Source organism: Tribolium castaneum, chromosome 5, assembly GCF_031307605.1.
Source record: "Tribolium castaneum strain GA2 chromosome 5, icTriCast1.1, whole genome shotgun sequence".
Taxonomy (NCBI): Eukaryota; Metazoa; Arthropoda; class Insecta; order Coleoptera; family Tenebrionidae; genus Tribolium; species Tribolium castaneum.
Genome location: NC_087398.1, coordinates 11,191,209 through 11,212,184, shown reverse-complemented (window position 1 = coordinate 11,212,184; position 20,976 = coordinate 11,191,209). Strand labels below are relative to the sequence as shown.

Here is a 20,976-nt window from a genome sequence, read left to right as displayed (position 1 = left end):
ACTGACACTCATTTGTGAAAAAAGCAGGATAAACGCTAATTAGGTTGTGTGTACGGTTAGATAAGGAAGGAAAATGTTGACGTCGATGAAACTGTTAAAGGTAAATTATTGGGAAGGTCGCATATTGTGCTTGCTATCATATGACGGTGACATAACACAACACTCGAAAGTTCACATTTTTCACTTTTCGCACTCGCGCTTCATTCAGAACTACCGCAGGGCCAACGCGGAGCAAGACCTCACTATATTAGTCTGTGGTGCTATAATTATCACATGTGTGTGTGGCTTAGACGGATGTATTGATGCCCATCAGACCACGTGAGAACCGCTCTTTTCGACGACATTAAACTGATTTGTTGACGCGAGTTAATTCGTTTCAAATGACTCGGAAACGTATGCAAAAATGAAAGTTTTCCACATTCTTTACACGACTTTGCCATCAGAAATGTTGGCAAATATTTTGATAACGCAAATATTGTAAAATGATTCAGTAAATCAGTTTGGTCGTAATGAGGTCGCTATTTTAATTAACTGAACTAATTGGGACAGATAACTAACGGGGTAATTCAATTAGCTAATTGAAATGTTTGCATTTTTGCGCCGTATCCAAGTTCAAATAGAATGAATTAAAGAAAGTGCAGAAATACAGAATAAAAGACGGAAAAAAATTAATCTTTTCGTTTTTCTCTGCTCTAGTACAGTCAGATCTGGTGATTTCGATGCTAATCTGGACAAAACGCTGGTTTTTTCAAACTGTAAAAGGTGGTCACAGATGGTGATTATTTGATCACTGATTATTTGACAATTTTGTTGCCAGAATAAAACTTTACGGTCATTGAAAAAATATTGTAAGTAATTAACTCATTTGTTAATTATCTTTCACAATACTTCAATCTATGTATTTTTTTTCAGAATGTTTCTACCCTTCCTTTAATTAAAATTGATTAATTAAGGATATTAATTAATCGGTAATTTATGATTTCTTGTGTTACCTTAAAACAATACGGTGGTTAAACGATGTTCTCGAAAAAAAGCAAAATTTCGTTTATTTGAATTTCTAATTTTTACTTACATTCGATTCACTTCAATAAAAACCATTGTGGTGCAAATAGCGTACTCTGGGCATTAACTTTCATATGGGTTGTCATGGTAACAGGTTAGTCATTTGCACCACAATGGTTTTTATGAAAGTAAACCGAAAGTAATTATTTTATTCTTCAACAGTGCCAAAATTTACAGTTTTTTTTCTGTGTAAGAAAGTTTTGACAACTGTTTGACATTTCTCACTACGAAACATGAGATTATTTTTAACAAATTTAAGCAATTTTAAGGATCGGTTTATAGAAACGTCATTAATTTAATTCGCAATTAATTGCGTGATTAACGGATCACGTGACCAAATTGAGCAAATCTGATTGGTCCATTTGCGTTGTTGACTTTTAACAGCGAATTAAATTTTAACGAAGCTTTCTATAAACCGGCCCTAAGCTTTGTTGAGTTTAATTCGAAGATTAAAATGTTGTATTCAACTCGTTTTCATGTAAATCGGTTCATTTAATTTACCTCGTGGATAATAAACCCCTCGTTGTCATTCGACGTTTAAAAATCCGATTTACACTCAAACTCGGTAAATAAATAACTATTTTGGGACTAGCAATACTTTTTTACAGATATTTATAACAATTTTTTGCAGCTATTTAAAAGTAATTAATTAATTTTATTTATTAGAAATTGTAGAAAAATTCTGGAAAAATTCACAGGCATAAAGAAAATGACAAAAAACTGAACAGCATTTAGAATTCTGGGCGATTTATTAGTTCTAGATAATAGTAATAAATATACTTTTAATAGACTCACACTGTATAAATATTAACAAACTAGATTATGCAATATTATAACTATGTACTACACAAATAGTAAATTAAGTTCAAATGACGTAAGAATTTTTTGCGTTTCTCAAAAACATAGTTAGATAAATTTAATTAGATAATAATTGATTAATTTATTAGACCACTCCGGAAAATCAATTAAACGCAATTATTCGCAAAATTTTATTAAAAACAAGTTGGAAATCCACCAAATTATACAAAAAAAAATTTGTTTTCTGTTGAAACCTGATAAAAAAACTAAAAAATATCAAGTTGAATTAAAACTAGAATATGCTACTCTCGATTTAGTCTATTTTTGAACCGAAAATCATATTTTGGAAGACCTTGTCTGAACATATAATATTTAGAAACAACGAAACAATGATGTTAACTAATTTATTGTCACGTTCTTCAACCAAAAACTCAATTATTTAGCAAAATTATTTTAAAAAATAGATAAAATTCGGCCAAAAATTGTATAAGTTTTGCATTTTTCAAGTATTTGAGCACTTTTTTTGAAATAAAAATTAAGTTTTTTTTCGAAATTAATCTAATAAAATACTAAATCGACTTGAAAAAGGTGTTATTTTACCCTTTTCAAACTTCAAGCAATTCAAAAAATGACTATGTTTTTTGTGAGACTGAAAAATCACATAACTAAGTAAAAAATTATAATAATTTTGTTCTTTCCAAGCATATACTTTACCACATTTTACAGCCTGATACGCAATTATTTTGCGAAATTTCATTAAAAACAAACTGAAAAATTTTATTATTTTCGAAAATTTTGCCTGAACTGGGTAAAAAATCGTAAACTTAGGTCGAAATTGAGGTTCTTTTAGCTTGTATCGCTGGACTTTAAAGCAAAGACTTAAGACTGGTTTATCGAAGTGTCATTAATTTAATTCGAAATTAAATATGTGATTAACGGATCACGTGACTAAATTGAACTAATTTGATTGGTCCATTCGTGCTGTTAACTTTTAACAACGAATTAAGTTTAAACAAAGCCGGCCCTTAATCTGAAAATTAAGTTCATTGTGCTAATTTTGGCTTTTTTGCGGAAATGGGTTAAAAAAACATCTAATTGAATCGAAATTAGAGTTTGTTACTCTCGATTTAGTTCATTTGTAAACCGAAAAAGATGTTTTGGAATATTTTATTAGTACAAATGCCCAAAAATAGCGAAACGAATTGATGTTGTTAACTATATTTTCCAAATAGTTCATTCTAAAACACAAAATTTCATTTAAAAATATACAAAATGCTTCAAAAAATTGTAAAATTTTCGCATTTTTTGAGTATTTAATTTAATTTTTAAAATAAAAATTTACCCTTTCTCGAAATTTTTTGTCTGTTTAAACACATTTTTGAACAACACATTTAGTTAAAGAATAAAAGACGATGGATGGATGCTAAATCGAAAATGGTGTTAAGTATTTTTAATTTTTTTAACGAGCTTTTAAGCACGTTTTTTGAACTAAATTCTCAGGTTTTTTAGGCTAAAAAATCATATACCTTATCAAAATCGAAAATTATATAACTTTTTCTTTTTTTAACTTTACTATTTCCATTAAAAATGAGCCGTAACATTGAATTTTATCGAAAATTTTGCTAATATTGAATGACAAATAAATTAGTTCGAAATTGAAATTCTTTTACTTTTGGCATGTTTCACTCAAATCGGTTCGTTTTTGGAGCAAAGACCAGAGTTGTGTTAAATTACGCTTAAAAATTACACAAGTAAATCAAAATTGATATTATCTCCATTCGGTTAAAAAATAGCCAGAGGAACTCCAAAATTGTGTTATTTTCAAGCATAACATCGTTTTTAAAGTCCATTCTCATTTTTTGTGGAATTCTAAACAGACTGAAAAATTAAAAGTCAAACAATTCGAGATATTTTCCACAAAATTACGTTAAAAACAAGTCGAGATAAACCACCAAATTAGTAAAAAAATGGTGGTATTTTTGTCTTTTTCAAGCTAAACACTATTGGATAGATTTATATTAAATTTGATGAAAATAGGTTTAATTGGTCTGGCAACTTCTTGCGCTATGAGCTGGTAAGTTCTTTTTTTTGCCGACAACACTGCCTACATTATAACATAACACCGCAAGATGAGTAACAGGATATGCATTAAGCCACAAGAGCAGAAAGAAGAGTTACTGACGCACATCGTATCAAGTTCCTCCTGTGCTGCACAAGTATCAGAACATGTGTTCAGCGGCCGTAATAAAGTCGGTTATTATGGATTGTAATTATACAAAGAGTTAGCTGAGCTATTGTGGTTTGAGTACAATATCAGTTTTTATGGGTAACAAAGTATCAGCTGGAAGCAGGAACCGAATAAACCACCTACCTTCTAACGTCCTTTCAGGTGAATAGTTGAACTTTTAGTCTTGTAATTTCTAATAGAAATCGATTAATTTGCAATGCCAAATAAATCATACAAGTCAAACTAATGCAATTTCTCTAATAATTTTGCTCCACTTTGTAATTTTTACGATTTTTTAAAACGGGGGAATTGTCGGTTTCCCAATTATTTGATTCCATACCGTTCTTGTAACCTTTCGAGCAACAACAACCTCACATCGTGCTATTATTGCGGAATCGGTTATAATTACGCTCCGGATTAACTGTAAAAAAGTGAAAAAATCACAACGAATTAAATCTTGTTCTCATTGAAATTTGTTGGGGGCACCTGTTACCATTTCTCAATCAAGTTTTTCAATGTCAACTTTAGTTTAGTAACTGACTTAATTAAAAAAGCGTTCGTTATTCCTGCCGCACTTGCATCACACTCGAAACGGAACTTTTAATTTAGTCGAGTCTGTTTACTATTGGCAACAATGAGTTTGCATATTATGACTGACATCACAATCAAGAGATGTGAAACATTTTTATTTACATAACTTGCACACATCGAAAACTAATTGTAAATAAATTGTTGACTTATGTAATTACCATTACCAAACACTTAGTTTGTTTATTTTTGGTTTGAACTTTGTTAATGCCAAAAAATCAATCATTAAACATGCAAATTTATTAGCTACAATTAAATTAATTGATTGTTTGGCACGCCTTGCGCTTATAGGGCAATATTGCTAAACTTTCAACATACGCAAGCAATAATGTTTCTATTGTAGTTTTAATGATTTGAATAAAAAATTCTAAACTTGCGACACACAATTTAAAAAAAAATAGAACATTCAATTTATTTTTAAAATTAAATGCTTTTAAAAAAATAAATCAAATGTGTTCACTCATACACGGTAATATTTAATGAATCGTTACTCATTAATCAGAGGAGCTTACTGTTTTTATTTATTGCTGGTAAATGCTATTTTGCAAGACTTTGCGAAGAAATTTATGTTCATGCTTGTGGGTGTGTCAAAATAATACCAGAAATACAAATGACTTGTCCAACTTTTCAGTTTATTTTTTCAATTTTTTTGAAAGATAATTATTCTTTATTTCCCCCACCACTTCCCCCACTTCCCCCTTTTCCTCCTTGTCCACCCTTTCCCCCTTTGCCCCCTTGTCCATCTTGACCATCTTCTCCTTTTTTACCGCCTCCACCTCCAGCACCTCCACGTCCTCCACATGTGGCTTGTTTACGCTGTTCACCTTCTGCTACAGCGACTTTTTTCTCATTCTCACTCACTCTAGTTTCAGGATTTCCGTATCTTCCCTCTCGTGTATCATATTCACCAGCTTCAATAGCATAATCTTCAGTGTCTATTTGTTTACCTCCAGCACCACCAGCACCACCTCTACCACCTTTACCACCACGTCCACATCCTCCTTTACCTCCTGCACTCATTCTAATCCTTCATTACTCCATTTTTGGGAATAAAATGTACGGGAGATTTAGAAACGTCAAATTTTGCCAAATTTGTGTCACTTATTTATACTCTGATCGAAAAGAGTTAGAGATACTGGTATTTTAATATACAGGGTGTAACGGAAAGATGGGGACAAAAGAAAACCAGAGATTCTTCAGGCTAAAAGTTAGAGGGCGCCAAAAATTATTTTCTGAAGAATTTTTGTTTCTTATAAAATTTTTGTATCTGCTACGGAAGACTATAACTTAGGATACAAAATCGCAGGATTTTCTGAACCCAAAGGAGTAGTGCGCTAAAGTAAAAATGAGGGCGCTTTGAGCGTTATACCGTTTTAAATTAATTTAAATCCAACCAATTCACTAATTATTTGGAAAAAAATGCAGAAATGTTGTGCTTTGCACTCATAACAGACTGAGAAAAACTGACGACTAAAATTTTCATAAGAATCATGAGAAAAAATATATTTCAAATTTAAAATTTACGCTACGTCCCGTATTTTCCAAGACGCCGCGAATACGGTTAAAGATACAAGAAAAATGTTAGGAGGAAATTTGTAGAGAATTAAATTTCCTTTAAAAAAGTCAGCGAGACCATATCTTTATCGCCAACGATTCAGGCCCTAAAAACATTCAAAGATGTTAAAGCGACGGATTCATTTCATTTTACGGGTGGTTAAGTAACGAAAAGTTAATTTATTCCTAAATTCTATAAGATAGAAATATGGTGTCGCGGACTTTTTTATAGAAAATTTAATTCACTACAACTTTGTTTCCAATTTTTTTTTGTAACTTCAACCGTATTCCCAGCGTTTTGACAAATATGCGACGGTGCGCAAAGAATTATCGCTTAGAATTATCAATTTGCGTTCCTCTATATAATTATGTAAACGCTGTGAATACGGTTGAAGATACAAAAAAAGTGTAAGGAACAAAGTTGTAGAGAATTAAATTTTCTATAAAAAAGTTTGCGACACCATATTTTTATCTTCAACGGTTTAGGTATAAATTAAGTTTCCAATATTTGATTAGCGGCAAAATGACGCTTGAGCATCTTTGAACGACTTTGGAGTCTAAATAGTTGAAGATAGAGATATAATTTCGCAGACTTTTTTGTAAGAAATTTAATTTCCTACAACTTTCTTTCTAACATTTCTCTTGTATCTGTAACCGTATTTGCAGCGTTTTGAAAAATATGAGACAGAGTGCACATTGGTAAAAGTTTGAAATTTTTTTTAATACAGTTTACGAAAATTTTTTTCATTATGTTTATGTTTTACTATTAAGAATTTAATGCTTTATCTGTCGGTATTTTTTTGTTTGCTGTGCGTTAGTGAGTATAGAAATACAACCATTTTTTCAAATTCATTGTTCTGAAAACTTAGACGGTCATGGAACAACTGCGCTCTCTAGTGACATTAACGGAACGTTTTAGTTCATATCCTAACTTTAAGATATCCGTATTCAGAATCTATCAGATTAATTTCAAAAAGTATCAAATACCTTTCGGAAAGGATGAACTATATTTACAAATAATGACTATTCTGAAGTGAATTCACAGAAAACACACAATTAATTTGGTTCATCTCAGAGCACATCTTAAAAATAGGTAATTTTTTTGGAAGTTTGTCCGACTAGCATCCAAGTAAAATAATTGTTTATTTCTAGAGTTTTGAGGTGGTACACGAAAATTTTGTTGTTTTAGTAGTTGAAGGCAATAAATTTTATTGTGTATAATTTTAAAAAGAAACGTTACTGCTGCAAATTTATGTCTAATTTCAAGACTAGATAATTGAAACCTATTTAATATTCCTTGCGGATAACCAACTGGAGGATAAGTTCCATCATCTCTATATCCCAGAAATTTCAAAAACCTTCTTTGCACATTTTGAAGCTCTTCCAGACATGTAACGTAAATAGGAGACCATACAACTGGTGCATATTCTAAACATGATCTAACAAATGAAAAATATAGCAATTTCAAAGTGTTAATTCGTGAAAATTCAGAACCATTTCTTATAACAAAACCTAACATCTTAAAAGCTTTTAGTACGAAACTATCAATGTGATTGGAAAACGTTAACTTCGGACCAAAAGTAACACCTAGATCACCTAGATCTTTGACATAATTCAGTTTTTTAGCAGTAAAGGATCAATAAAATAATTAAATTTTATGACTGATTTCTTAGAAAATTGCATCATTTTTCTGACACCATTCTAGTAGATTAAAAATATTCTTCTGTAGGACATTACAGTCAAGAGAAGTTTTTCTACATTTTTTTTAAAATCGTCAGCGTAGAGGAGGCAAGGTATGTCAAAAGAAATTACAATGTCATTGAGAAACAGTACAAAAAGAAGCGGTCCGAGTATCGAACCTTGTGGCACTCCAGACGTAATTTTGAATACGTCAGATTCAAAACCATTTAGGAAAACATAATCTGTCTACTTTTAGTAAGATAGGATTGAAAAAAAATTATCAAAGAATTTGAAAGACCAAAATAATAAAGTTTAGAAATCAGTAAATTAAAGTTTACACTATCAAAAGTCTGCATAGAAAACATCAAGTTGCATCCCAAGATCTAAAATTTCGGCAAGATAGTGGGAAAAGCAGGAAAGATTTGTTACAGTAGTAACAATTTGTAGATTTGTTATAGTAGTACTGTGAAAACTTCAAGAGCATTTATTCTTTTCGCGTTTTATTATGGTATAAATGCGGTAAAGTTATTACTAATTGCAAATAATAATTGTCAGTCACCGTATTTATTTACAATTCCAATTAAATGAAATTTATTGGCACAGTGGGTCAGTAATCATGAATTTACAGTTTCAGATGTATTCCCTGGTAATTACTAATTAGACAAACTAATTTGTACTTTAATTAGAGTTTTCGGCACTAAACAGTTTTACTTTAAAGAAATCAAAAACACCGTCCTTGACCTTGCCAAATTTGGGTTTAGAAATGCAAAAGCAACCTCATTTTTTGCACACGTAACAAACACCAATTGAAAAAATCTTCCAGTCCTCATTCATTATGAAAGAATGGCGTAGGTTTAGGTTTTGGCATCACCAGTCCATTTCGTGTTGCAAATTAAAACAGGAACAAAAAATGGATTTAGCGGAGGCGCTCTTTTCAATTAATTGCATCATCGTTTCATGTCCAGTCTTGACCTGGAATTTTCATGTAATTAACGTCGAATCTTCAACTTTCATCGATTATGCGCCGGATTATTTCCCATGTTCGTTGTTTTACGTATTTATTGCCGTTTACGTAACAAATGCACAATATCTGCTTGTTATGATCGTAATTGGTTTTATCTCAGACTCGCTGTAAAAGGAAATGGCAACTTTGCCGCGTTTACATCGCGAAAATGGATTTTTAACTTCGCGAAATGTGACACTAATAAATTTATTATCGTACAATCAGCGTTGGGAGTGATTTATTTTATTATTATTATTGACAAATATCTCAATTGTTGCTCAAAAACTTTGGTACAAAACAGATTATCGGCTTGTAAACACCTGTTCCTCCTTTTAGGTGAGGCGTAGGCTTCACGACATTTTAAACCAAGATTATGTGAGGATTTGACATTTAATTTTTGGAAAATTTCTACATATAGTTTTCTGGTAGCGTTAACAACCGTTATGAAGAAACTAAAATTGCAGTTTCTATTTACGTTTCCTTTTATCCCCGATTTTTGTGCCTAATAATAGTGATTTTTCGCACGAATGAAAGTGCTATCGCCTATCATTAATTTTGTCCATCTTTATTCATGAGCCTACTTTAGAAAGTGATGTGCCAAATTAAATCAACTGATACCTCATTCATTGGAATCAGATTTTGTCCGAGTGCGGAAGAGGCCGTAAAACGATTAGTTACACTAGAGGTCTGTAACGATGCAATTTAAACAGTACTTAAAAAGAAACGGTAATTATGAGCATCACATTTCAATTTCACAACTTGAGTAAGAGATAAACAAGGTTGTACGAAAAGTTCAAACACACACTACTTGCAGTTAATTATTTGGGCTTCCATATTACGAATGTCACGGACGGGAACTTTCACAAAAGGATGCAAAAACATAAATAATGGGAATGGAAGCCATAACACCACCTGACCTGAGTTGTGAAGTTCAAATGGTAATAAAGTGTAATCATAAAATCATGCTAGGAAGTACCTTTTACACGTTCTCTGGCTTGAAAACGCCTGTTTTTTTCAGTTTTTATGCCCTCAGAGCACATTTGCATACACAGCGTGTTCAGTTTTCGAAATTAATATTCCACGGTGTGAAATGTTATAAAATCACGCAATTATATAATTCGAAAAAATCAAAACAGGTACATTATCATTTAACAATATTCGAAAGGGAATTGTACGTAATTAGTATGAAATTTATTACAATTGATTTATGTAACTAACCTTAAGGCCGTTACAATTTGTGTAATTTACCCCAGATTTGAATTAATTAGACAAAACGGTCGTAATCGAAAATTAATTTCCATATTTTCACACAGTCAGTCGTTAGAAAGCCGCTTTGTTTTCTGCTTGAATTAATTGAGTTGAACTGAAAGATGTGATCTGTTTGTGGTGTCTTCTTCTGAAATTATGGCGTGAAGACCATTTCATTTCCGTCTACAGAATGATAAATAATTTACTTTTGAATTTGAAAACAATCGGAGAATAAATTGTCTTGTGCCTCAACTACGGAGAACTATAACTTAGGAGACGAGACGAGATTTTTTGAACCTAAAAAATTAATACAGTAGAGTAAAAATGGAGGGCGCTTTGAGCGTTATACCGTCACGACCCCAAATTGTTTTAAATTAATTTAAACTCAACCAAATCACTAATTACTTCGAAATACAGAAACGTTGAGTTTCGCACTCTTAACAGGCTGAGAAAAACTGAGAAAAAAGAAAAGAATCATGAGAAAAAAACTATTTAAAATTTGTGCAACTTTTCGTATTTCTCAAGACGATGCGAATACGGTTAAAGATACAAGAAAAATGTTAGGAAGAAATTTGTAGAGAATAAAATTTTCTTTAAAAAAGTCAGCGAGACCATATCTCTATCATCAACGGTTTAGGCCCCTAAGACGTTCAAAGACGTTGAAGCGACGGATTTGTTTAATTTTACCGGTGGTCAAGTATCAGAAAGTGAATTTGAACCCAAACTGTGGAAGATAGAAATATGGTATCGCAGACTTTTTTGTAGAAAATTTAATTCTCTACAACTTTGTTCCTTACACTTTTTTTGTATCTTGAACTGTATTCCCAGCGTTTTGATATCTTATCTTGTACAGGTTGACCCAGCAGTGTGTAATCGGTCTATAACTATTTTATTATTTGAAATATTGCCATGCGGTTTTTACTATCCGATAGATCGACTTAAAGCCCATAAATCAAAGATATTTTATTGTACACAGGGTGTTGTATACAGGGTGGTAAACCAAAGTTACATTTTCTGAAATAGAACAGCCTATATATTTTTGCATAATTGGATTCAGCACAAAAAATAGTGTAACTTTATATAAACTATTATGGATCTATCTTTTTTCGTTCCGGAATTATTCAACTTTTCGTTATAAAAAAACAATTTTTGAAAAATCACTGCAAAGTCACCTATGAATATTTTCCAAAATATTTGCAACAGAAAAGCTCAAAATACCTTGTAGTTTTAGCAATAGTAGACTGTGACTTGAAACATGCCAATAATGTACAGGATGTGCCAAAACGCAAAAAGTTGAATAACTAATTTTTTCAAATGGAACACCATATATTTTTTTACAGGTATCAATAGCATTTTTTATAAACTTTCTAATGATATGCGGTTTGTATAGCAAATTTAAAATATTTCTTATTTTTTTTTTCTTTTTTGATTTATTTTATTAATAATTTTTGATGAGCAAACTTCATTTATGTATCAAGTAATAATTAGATTACTAATGTAATTAGTCACATTACTACATATCAAAAAATAAATTACTTTTTGACTTTGATTCTAGGATAACTAAATGTCTTGTCATACATTTTTTTTTTGAAAAATCTCGAACAAAAATTTAAATTTGTTATGCAAACTCAATACCATGAGAAAACTTATCAAAAATTCTATCAATACATAAAAAATACAGGGCTGTTCGATTTGAAAAAATGGGTTATTCAACTTTTTGCATTTTGACACACTCTGTATATTAGCGGCGTACTTTAATTAAAAGTCGTCGATTTGCTAAAACTAAAAGGTATTCTGATTTATTCTGTTGCAAATTTACCGGAAAATATTCATAGGTGACTTTGCTGTAATTTTTTAAAAATTGGTCTTTTTTATAGCAAAAAGTTGAATAGTTCCAAAACGAAAAAAGATAGACCTATAATAGTTTATATAAAGTTACATTGTTTTTTTACGTGGATTCCAACTTTGCAAAAATATATAGGGTGTTCCATTTAAAAAAATATAACTTTGGTTTACCACTCTGTATACAACACCCTGTGCATAATAAAAATATTTTTAGTTTGTGGATTTTAAGTCGATCTATCGGATAGTAAAAACGGCATGGCAATATTTCAAACAATAAAAAAGTTACACACCCCTGGGTCATCCTGTATTTTTGCGATCACTGCGAATATGGTTGAAAATTAAAAAAAAGTGTGAGGAACAAAGTTGTAGAGAATTAAATTTTCTATAAAACATCTGCGACACCATATCTCTATCTTAAATATAGTTTACGATAAAATATTTGCATTGTTTTTAAGTCTTGCTATTGAGAATTTAATGCTCTATCTGCTGTATTTTTTTTATTTGCTATGTGTTAACCGTTACAAATATGTACAACCATTTTTTTCAAATTCATTGCCCTGGAATGGAACTCTGGCGACATTAACCGAACTATCAAAGACGGGAACATTTTATTTGTACGTCGTTTCATTTCCTAACTTTTAAATATCCGTAGCCTCAACACAATTCTAAAAAATGTTTTTTCCACAAAGAAAAAAGCAATGCAGGTGCTTTCTCCAAGAAGCGTTAAGCTTGATTAGTGTATCAAATGTTGCAATTAGACCGGTAAAGTGGCATCATTTCATATATTATAAATATTTCAGGTTTTTATGGCAATTTGGAGCACAAGCATTTGAGGAAAGGAGTTTAATTAATTAATTATCCGTGTTACTTATCACGACTAATTATTAATTGCAGTTTTTGATTGGTGAGCTATTTAATCCCTCTGAAAAAAATCTGACACAATAATTGTTCTTTAAAATTGTGAGACTGTACCGGAAACGCTCTTTTTCTGAACTATCCCGTAGAATAGCGGTGATTATTTAATCGCAATTAATATGCATCTGGAATGATTGATTACAAATCTCTTATAATCCTTGTAATATCAATGTCAGTGGGCATTACATAAGCCAAGAATTTGCACAAAACGACGCGACATAGTTGAAATATCCTCAATTTCCTTTTTCGATTTTTGAAACTAGACTACAGGATGTAAGGCGGCAAAAATACTCATTTTCTGTTTCAACACGTTTGTAATTTCCTTAAATGTGGATAGTTTGGCTCGTGTGGATAATTATGAGTTGTGTAAGGCTCCACTCTACATGTAAATGTATCGCTTAAGTCGCCATTTGAATAATTATTTCCTTGCATAACAATTTTGTACATTTTTTGGTTTGAGCGAAATATTTTGCTAGTGTGGTTAGCCACCTTGAAGCTAATTCGCTTCTCACGTAACAATAACACAATGTATTATTGTTATTTTTTAATTGGGAAAAGTAAGTGTAATGTATTAAGTAGGCATTCTGCAATTGATATAATACCCTCCGATTACTTTCTTTCGGTTTGGCTCACCCACTTAATCCATAAAGAGTATAATGAACTTTAATTACACGCTATTATCTCAACTCATTTATTAATTAATTTAATTCAAATCGAAAGTAAAAGATGAGAAATTCGTATAAAAAATAATACGACACGTGTACTCGCATTGTAGCAACCAGATGACGTTTGAAGACTAACCAAATAATAGTTATTGAGAAAAATTGTTTCTAGAAAGTAGATTTTAAAATAATAACCTTGCTATATTCATATTTGTTTAATTAATAGAAACTGTGTTACACCGAGTGATCAAAAATGAGTGTCTAGGTTGGTAACACTTTTTTTAAACTGTTCTTCTCGATAGTGTCAAGTAATGTCAATATTTGGCGATTTAACCTAGAACATACAGAGTGTTCTTTTTTTGAGCTTCATCATGGAGATCTCAGTTATTACAAGAGTTACGAGGTCGGTTAAATTAGACTAAAGTTGCGGATTTTTATGCTGAACAATTATGTGAAAGAACATTTGATTTGTTATTTTTAGTTTTTGAATTAATGAGAAAAATAAAAATTTTGTAATTTCTGTTTTTATTTTTTTAAGCAACAACAGAAAGAACTAGACGTTTTTAAGTAGGCACTGCAGGCACTTTTTTACAAGATATCCAAATCTGTCAGTGCCTTTTCCAAGGCGTTCTTGATGTCATAGTTACAACGCCCAACTTTGGTATTTCTTATGGAAGCTATATTTGCTTTTGTATTTTTTAAAAATGCTTTTATTTCTTATTACAACGATGTATCACATGATATGATTGAATCTTACATGCTGATAAAAATTAAGAAGAAAGCATTTTTGCAACGAGTGCTTTGAAAAAACGTCAAAAATGTTGTTTAACAAACTAAATTTTGACAGTTCTATTAAATATGCGAGGAGAATTTTTATAACTTTGCCTTGTTTTGTGAAGAATAAACTTCTACTTTATCATGTCATTTAGTTTTTAAATAATTAAGCTTGGTGGAAAAGTAAACCTTCCAGATCCGAATTAATTAAATCTCCAAAATCTAGTTTGTTTGGCGTTTTTTCCAAAGCACCCTTCGCAAAAATGCTTTTTTCTCCATTTCAGTCAGCATATCAGATTCGACCATATCATATGATACATCGTTATAGTCAGGAATAAAAACACTTTTCAAAAATACAAAAAGCGAATATAGCTTCCATAAGAAATACCAAAGTTGAGCGTTGTAACTCTGACATCAAGAACGCCTTGGAAAATACAATGACAGAATTAGATTCCTTGTAAAAAAGATCGTCCTAGTTAAAAACGTCAAGTTATTTTGGTTTTTGCTTGAAAAAATAAAAATGAAAATTACAAATTTCCGTTTTTTTTTTAATAATTCAAAAACTAAAACTGAAACATCAAATATTCTTGCAGCTAATTGTTCAGCATAAAAATGTGCAACTTTGCCTTAATTTAACTGGACACTCTGTATTTACCAAAATTTTCTTTTACTCCTAAACCAAAGACCAAACAAAAAATTATAAGAACGAGATATTGCTTAATAATAATGCACCCAAAATTTGTCAAATTATTGTTTTGTAAATAATTTACAAAAATAATAAAACAAACAAAGACAAAATAAACTTGTGGTTGTAAAAAGTTATTAATAAAAAACAAAATATTTTTTATCTTTGACGCCCTCTAACTTTTAAACGATGCAACTTCGTGTCCTTTTTAACCTCATCTTTTCGAATCGTTGAATTTTGATTACCGGAACTTTGGGTAACATTTCAACTTATTTAAATGTTGGTATTTAAAGAAATTTGAACTTTTAGGGATTTAGCATATTGTGCAATCGCACACTTTCTAGCTATTGATTCAGTATTCTGCGAACAAAATATTTTGGTGAAAATAAAAAACCTGATCCTTTTTTCAAATATTTTTTGGTCCGAATTGGGTTAAATGCCAAATTAAATTATTCACTGGCAAGTTTTTGGACGGACGTTTTTTACGCTTTCTTTCTTGTTATGTGCGCCAATGAACCAAGACGGAATTATAATCCTAATCTGATACAGATAGCGAATAGTTTCTTAATCAATAATACCAATTAATGGCCTGTGTTTCGAAATTACGTTGGCTACATTGAATAATTGGTAAAATAGAGTTCTTGGCGAGGTCTTTGACATTGCGATGCTGTAGAATTCATTCACCATTGCCATTGTCACTGTCACTTAGCAGAGAGCCGTTAAAATAAAAACGGTGTAAGGGAAATGCTTTTTCACCTACTTTAAATTCAGAACAATAGAACTAATGTGAAACTCAATTGTCAGTGTTTAATGGATTATTATTACGAGTCGCAAAAGTAACAATGCCTTATTTTTTTATAGATAGTTTTGAACGTATTCCTGTAAAACATTGCATAACAGGTCTTTGCAGGTGAACACATTTATAAATTATAGAAGGCGAGTCGATAGTTACGTTTAAAAGCCCGGGGCTGTGCCTAGTAGACCACGCCATAACTTATTCAGATAAACCAACAGAGAAAGTGATCAAGAACTTTGCAAAAATGTTTTATTTATTAAGGATTGTGAGAAAGTCGCGATTTTTCGAAAAATGCACCTGCATGCTCATAATCTCGAGACATTTTCAAACTAGAATGCTCACTTACGTAAATTATGTAACTGCCACAACCAGTTCCAAATCCGCTAAATGCATTTGCATTTTGGTTTCAGAAACTAGTTATGTCTTAATTTAATCCACCATTTGAAAGGTTGTTATTTTTACCAAAAACTGGGACAAGTGTTTGTGTTAATAAAATTAGTCTCCGTGTTATTTATTAATTCAGTTGGTCCGAAAAAGTGGCAACAATCCATGCATGAAGAAAATAACTCAAGCCGCTTCCATAAATCATCTTTTTTCGATAAAGTATAAACGTGTGCCGTTGCTGTTATTGAGTTAATTGTGAATTAAACCGGAAATGGAGATTACCATGAGAATATTATCACGCTGTATCCTGTCATCGCAACATTGCAAGCCGGCCAACATTTGAATACAATGAGATTAGTTTTTCAAAATACGCGCTTTCTAATTGATGACATTCTTTTGAAAATTTTACAAGAATGCCGCTTTTCTTCAAGAAATTGTTATTAACGGTTTATTAAGTGACCCTGTTCTAACTGTTCTAAATATTGTGCAGACAATACTCGTACGCATTACGGTTGAAGTAGCGGCAAAGACTTTACAAATAATCCATCACATAAAATAAACAGTAATCGGACGTGATGTAGGATGTAATCGTCGTAGACTACTTTTTAAAGTGCATCCATCGTTGGAAAAACGCACCTATTTGTGTACACACCTTGGACGACAAACGGAACAACTTTATAATCAATTTGACAAATGTTTATAACGGCCATAAAATGAAAAGTTTTCTTGTGCGCAATGAAACTGAATGTGTGAATTACCAACTGTTTCTGCTTTCCAACTGTAGCAATAAAATTGATTTTCTTACATTTTTATTTAAATTATTCTGTGTGCTGTTGAATTTTTATTTAGAATTCGGTGTGCATTTGCCAAAGTTGGACCGCATGCCGAGTGCAAAGTTGACGAATCGTTAAATTACTCTATTTGGTCAAACAAAATCGGAAGAAAATCGTTAGACTTTCTATAGCTAGTTGTCAATTAACGTCGTCATGCTGTTTAACATTTATTAAAGAAATCGGACGTTTTTTCTCCATATGCATGCATGTCTAAGAAACGCAAAGCTGAAAAACGAAAAAGCGTTCGCCTGTAAACGCATGTATAGTAATGATAATGAAGCATGCAAGGAAAAGCAGCACATTTTTTACTGTACTTGTTGTAGGCTCAAAATTTTATGAAATAATTAAAAGCTTCATGTTAATATTCAGTTCGGATAAAATCTAAAAGTTGAAAGCAACGAAAGTAAAACCATTATTTTTTGCAATTTACATAAAACAATAGATTACTTAGTTATAACTTTCAGTTTCACCGAATATATTAATTTCACAGTTTCTAAAACGAATTCACATGGAGTCTGTTCGATAATGCAATTCCCACTATCACAAAATTAAAATGAATACAAAAGGGAAGTTATGATTAGTATTTAATTCATTTTTGCACAGTAAAAAAATTAAATGACAAGTAAACCACGCACAGTATTTTATTGCCCAGTAAAAAAATCGTATATGCACAGTATCTAGTGTCAGTTTGCACAGTTTAAATAATAAACGCTCAGTAGATAGCTTGCAGGCTAGGGCTTCGCCTGTGCATTTATTATTTTTACTGTGCAATTATTACTTTTACAGTACATTTATTATTTTTACTGTACAATTATTTTTTTCTGTGCATTTATTATTTTTACTTTGCATCTACCATTTTTACTGTGACTTTATTATTTTACTGTGCATTTATTATTTTACTGCATTTATTATTTTTACTGTGCATTTATTATTTTACTGTGCATTTATTATTTTTACTGTGCATTTATTATTTCTACTGTGTATTTATTATTTTTAATGTGCAATCATTTTTACTGTGCATTTATTATTTACTGCGCATTTATTCTTTTTACTGTGCATTCATTATTTTTACTGTGCATTTATTATTTTATTGTGCATTTATTATTTTTACTTTGCATCTATCATTTTTACTGTGCATTTATTATTTACTGCGCATTTATTCTTTTTACTGTGCATTCATTATTTTTACTGTGAAATTATTATTTTTACTGTGCATTTATTATTTTATTGTGCATTTATTATTTTTACTTTGCATCTATCATTTTTACTGTGCATTTATTATTTTACTGCGCATTTATTCTTTTTACTGTGCATTCATTATTTTTACTGTGCAATTATTATTTTTACTGTGCATTTATTATTCTTACTGATCAAAAATATTTGTCGTTTAAATAAAATACTGTGCCCAATTTGTACCCAAAAAGTAACAGGGATGTCCTGATGATGGTGTCACAAGTAGTTTAATTGCCTGCATCCGTTTGTTTGATAGGGTTTAAGAAAAAATACAGACTAAGCTTTGGTTGCATATTTAAGTGGAATAATTTATTTATGAATTTTTACACAAATGTTTGTCTACTCTAGACAATAAGCGAAACATCGCAGTTTTGCCAACTTCCTGTTGGCGTTCTATTAACTGCGGATGTGATAATTGATATAACTGTAGGTCATCAAGTGTAGTCTATGACTTAATTTGGGAAAATTCTTAAGGGAAAAATCGTTGATTTAGTTAGTCAGTTAATTAGCTTATATTCTCACAAAATTGTGCAAAAACTAAATATTTAGCACTCATCTTGCAATATTTTGCGTTGCAATGAAATTTATAAAACTCTGAGCATAATAATTAATAAAGTCCTTGTTGCATGTGAAATGCCTCAGCAAACGTTCTCTCTACCTTCAAACGGTGAGAACGATGTTAAATCGCCTTTTTACCTATTTGCCATAAAACAGATTTCCTTCGATCCTGAATAGGTAATACACAATGATTTTAACGATAGAAAGTATAAAATTATTACGCATGCACCTATCGTTCAAAATTTTTTAGTAAAATTAGTAATTGAGTAAATAATAATATTATCAGTTTGCACAAGGGAAATTTCTCTATTTTAAGGACAAGCTTTGTGACCATAAAATCTACAAATCCGACACGCACTATTTTAAAACAGTCCAGTGCATTTTATTACCTAGCTATCGTAAAGTACGCTCAGAAAATGAAATACACAACTAAACGGAACTTGAAAAAAAATCAAATTTGAGACTCACCCAATTGTTGTCCTTAAAAACCGACATTCCGTTTCTTAATTGCTTCACCATAGATAAAGCATTTTAATCCACAAATTTGCACAAACTTTCTCACTTTGAAAAAATCAAATTCTCAGACAAGGCCAACCTGTTGGTTGGATTCGCACCAAAACAAAATATTAGCAAAGTCCATACGACCGCACAAAATTAATCAGAGCAGAATAATCGAGCTTATATGGTCGATTTCTCAAATTACGCCCAATTTACTTTAATAAGAAGCGGCCGTTAGTGACCCTTGCCTCTCCAGTTAACCTATGTTGAAAATTTACGTTATGACGCGCATTGTTAATCAACAATCTAACAACAAACGTGAAAAAGCACTGGCAGTGTCGCTCTTTCGACGATTTGTAACTACCTGCCGCGAAATGCGGACTTTCTAATTGGTAGGAAACGACCACGTGGTACTCGACATCGTTTCACGTTGTTGGGAGAAGCGCCTTTTTGTCGCTAAAAACCAAAAGGGGGGGCCTTTGCCCCCGTGTCTTTAAACAATTCGGTTTGGGCGCAATTTTGCAAAAATGGGATTGTTCGAAATTGGCGCGCTCCAGGCCGGTCGGGCGAATCTAGTGACTTTGGCGTGTCAGCCTGACGCAACCGTTACAACTTCACGCAGTTTCCCGGTCTGGACTGGAGTGTTTGGACGTATTATTTTATTTAATTTAAATTAATACAGCCCGAAATGACTCAACAAACGTAAGTTTTGCTTTCTTGTACTAAAAAGCGTTGAAATTGGACCGTGATTGACTCAAATTTCGGTTATTTGTCTCGAATTTTTTCCCAACAACGGCCATGTTGTGGCATTGTGTATAATCGATTCTGGAACATTCGAAAATAATCGTAATTATGATTGCGATTTACGATGAATGCTTTAAACGCGGTTGAATATTTACATAAAAGCACGTTTTTGTGATTGGCGACGTAACGGTTGGTGTGCTAAAATGGCGTCTCTAACCTCACTTTTAGGTTACCTCCCCCAGTGATGTGGGCCCAAAGAACTGGCGTAGTTTTTTTAACGATAAATTTAGAGGACTGTAAAGACCCCGATGTTAAGTACGAGTGGTTGCGCTGTGAGGAACGAGTGGTGACGGGTTCTGTTGCAGATTCACGAAAGACTCTGTATATTTCAAAGGCATTGGCGGCGTTGAGAAGAAAACTTACGAAGTCACAATCCCCCTGTATAAAGAAATAGACCCGGAAAAGAGCAAAAGCTTCAATAGGGGCCGGTGTATTGAAATAATCTTAGTTAAGGCAAGTTCAGACGATTCCTATTGGCCTGCGCTGACTTCTGATAAAAAGAAGCACCATTGGCTAAAATGTGACTTCAACAAGTGGCAGGACGAGGACGATTCGGGTGACGAGGGCGTGGGGGGCATGGGCGGAATGGGCGGCGGCGACTTCGAGGAGATGATGCGGCAGATGGGAGGCCTGGGGGCCGGCGGGGACAAGCCCTCCTTTGATGATTTAGAAGATGGTGATGGTGCTGATTCAGACGATGAACCTATTCCCGATCTTGAATAAGCACTCGAATTACTTCTTTCCTTTTGTATCTTTTCATTTGTTAAGTTAACAATAAAATGTTTAGTGGTATCTTCGGATTTTATTTCTTTGTTCAGTGTTTAAATGT

The 20,976-nt window shown here is 32.0% G+C and overlaps 1 protein-coding gene across 2 annotated transcripts; it reads left to right on the top strand.

Moving 5' to 3' along the window:
* Positions 1-73: 73 nt before the first annotated feature.
* Positions 74-20,939, top strand: p23. 2 transcript variants are annotated; one of them, XM_064356790.1, is made up of 3 exons: positions 74-318; positions 20,316-20,402; positions 20,453-20,939. In XM_064356790.1, the coding sequence occupies exons 1-3, from the start codon at positions 74-76 to the stop codon at positions 20,868-20,870; spliced, it is 750 nt and encodes a 249-aa protein (XP_064212860.1). In that variant the 3' UTR covers positions 20,871-20,939. The 2 variants fall into 2 exon arrangements, with proteins under 2 accessions (XP_064212860.1, XP_971460.1); XM_966367.4 differs by lacking the exon at positions 74-318 and adding an exon at positions 19,888-20,045.
* The last annotated feature ends 37 nt before the right edge of the window (positions 20,940-20,976 follow it).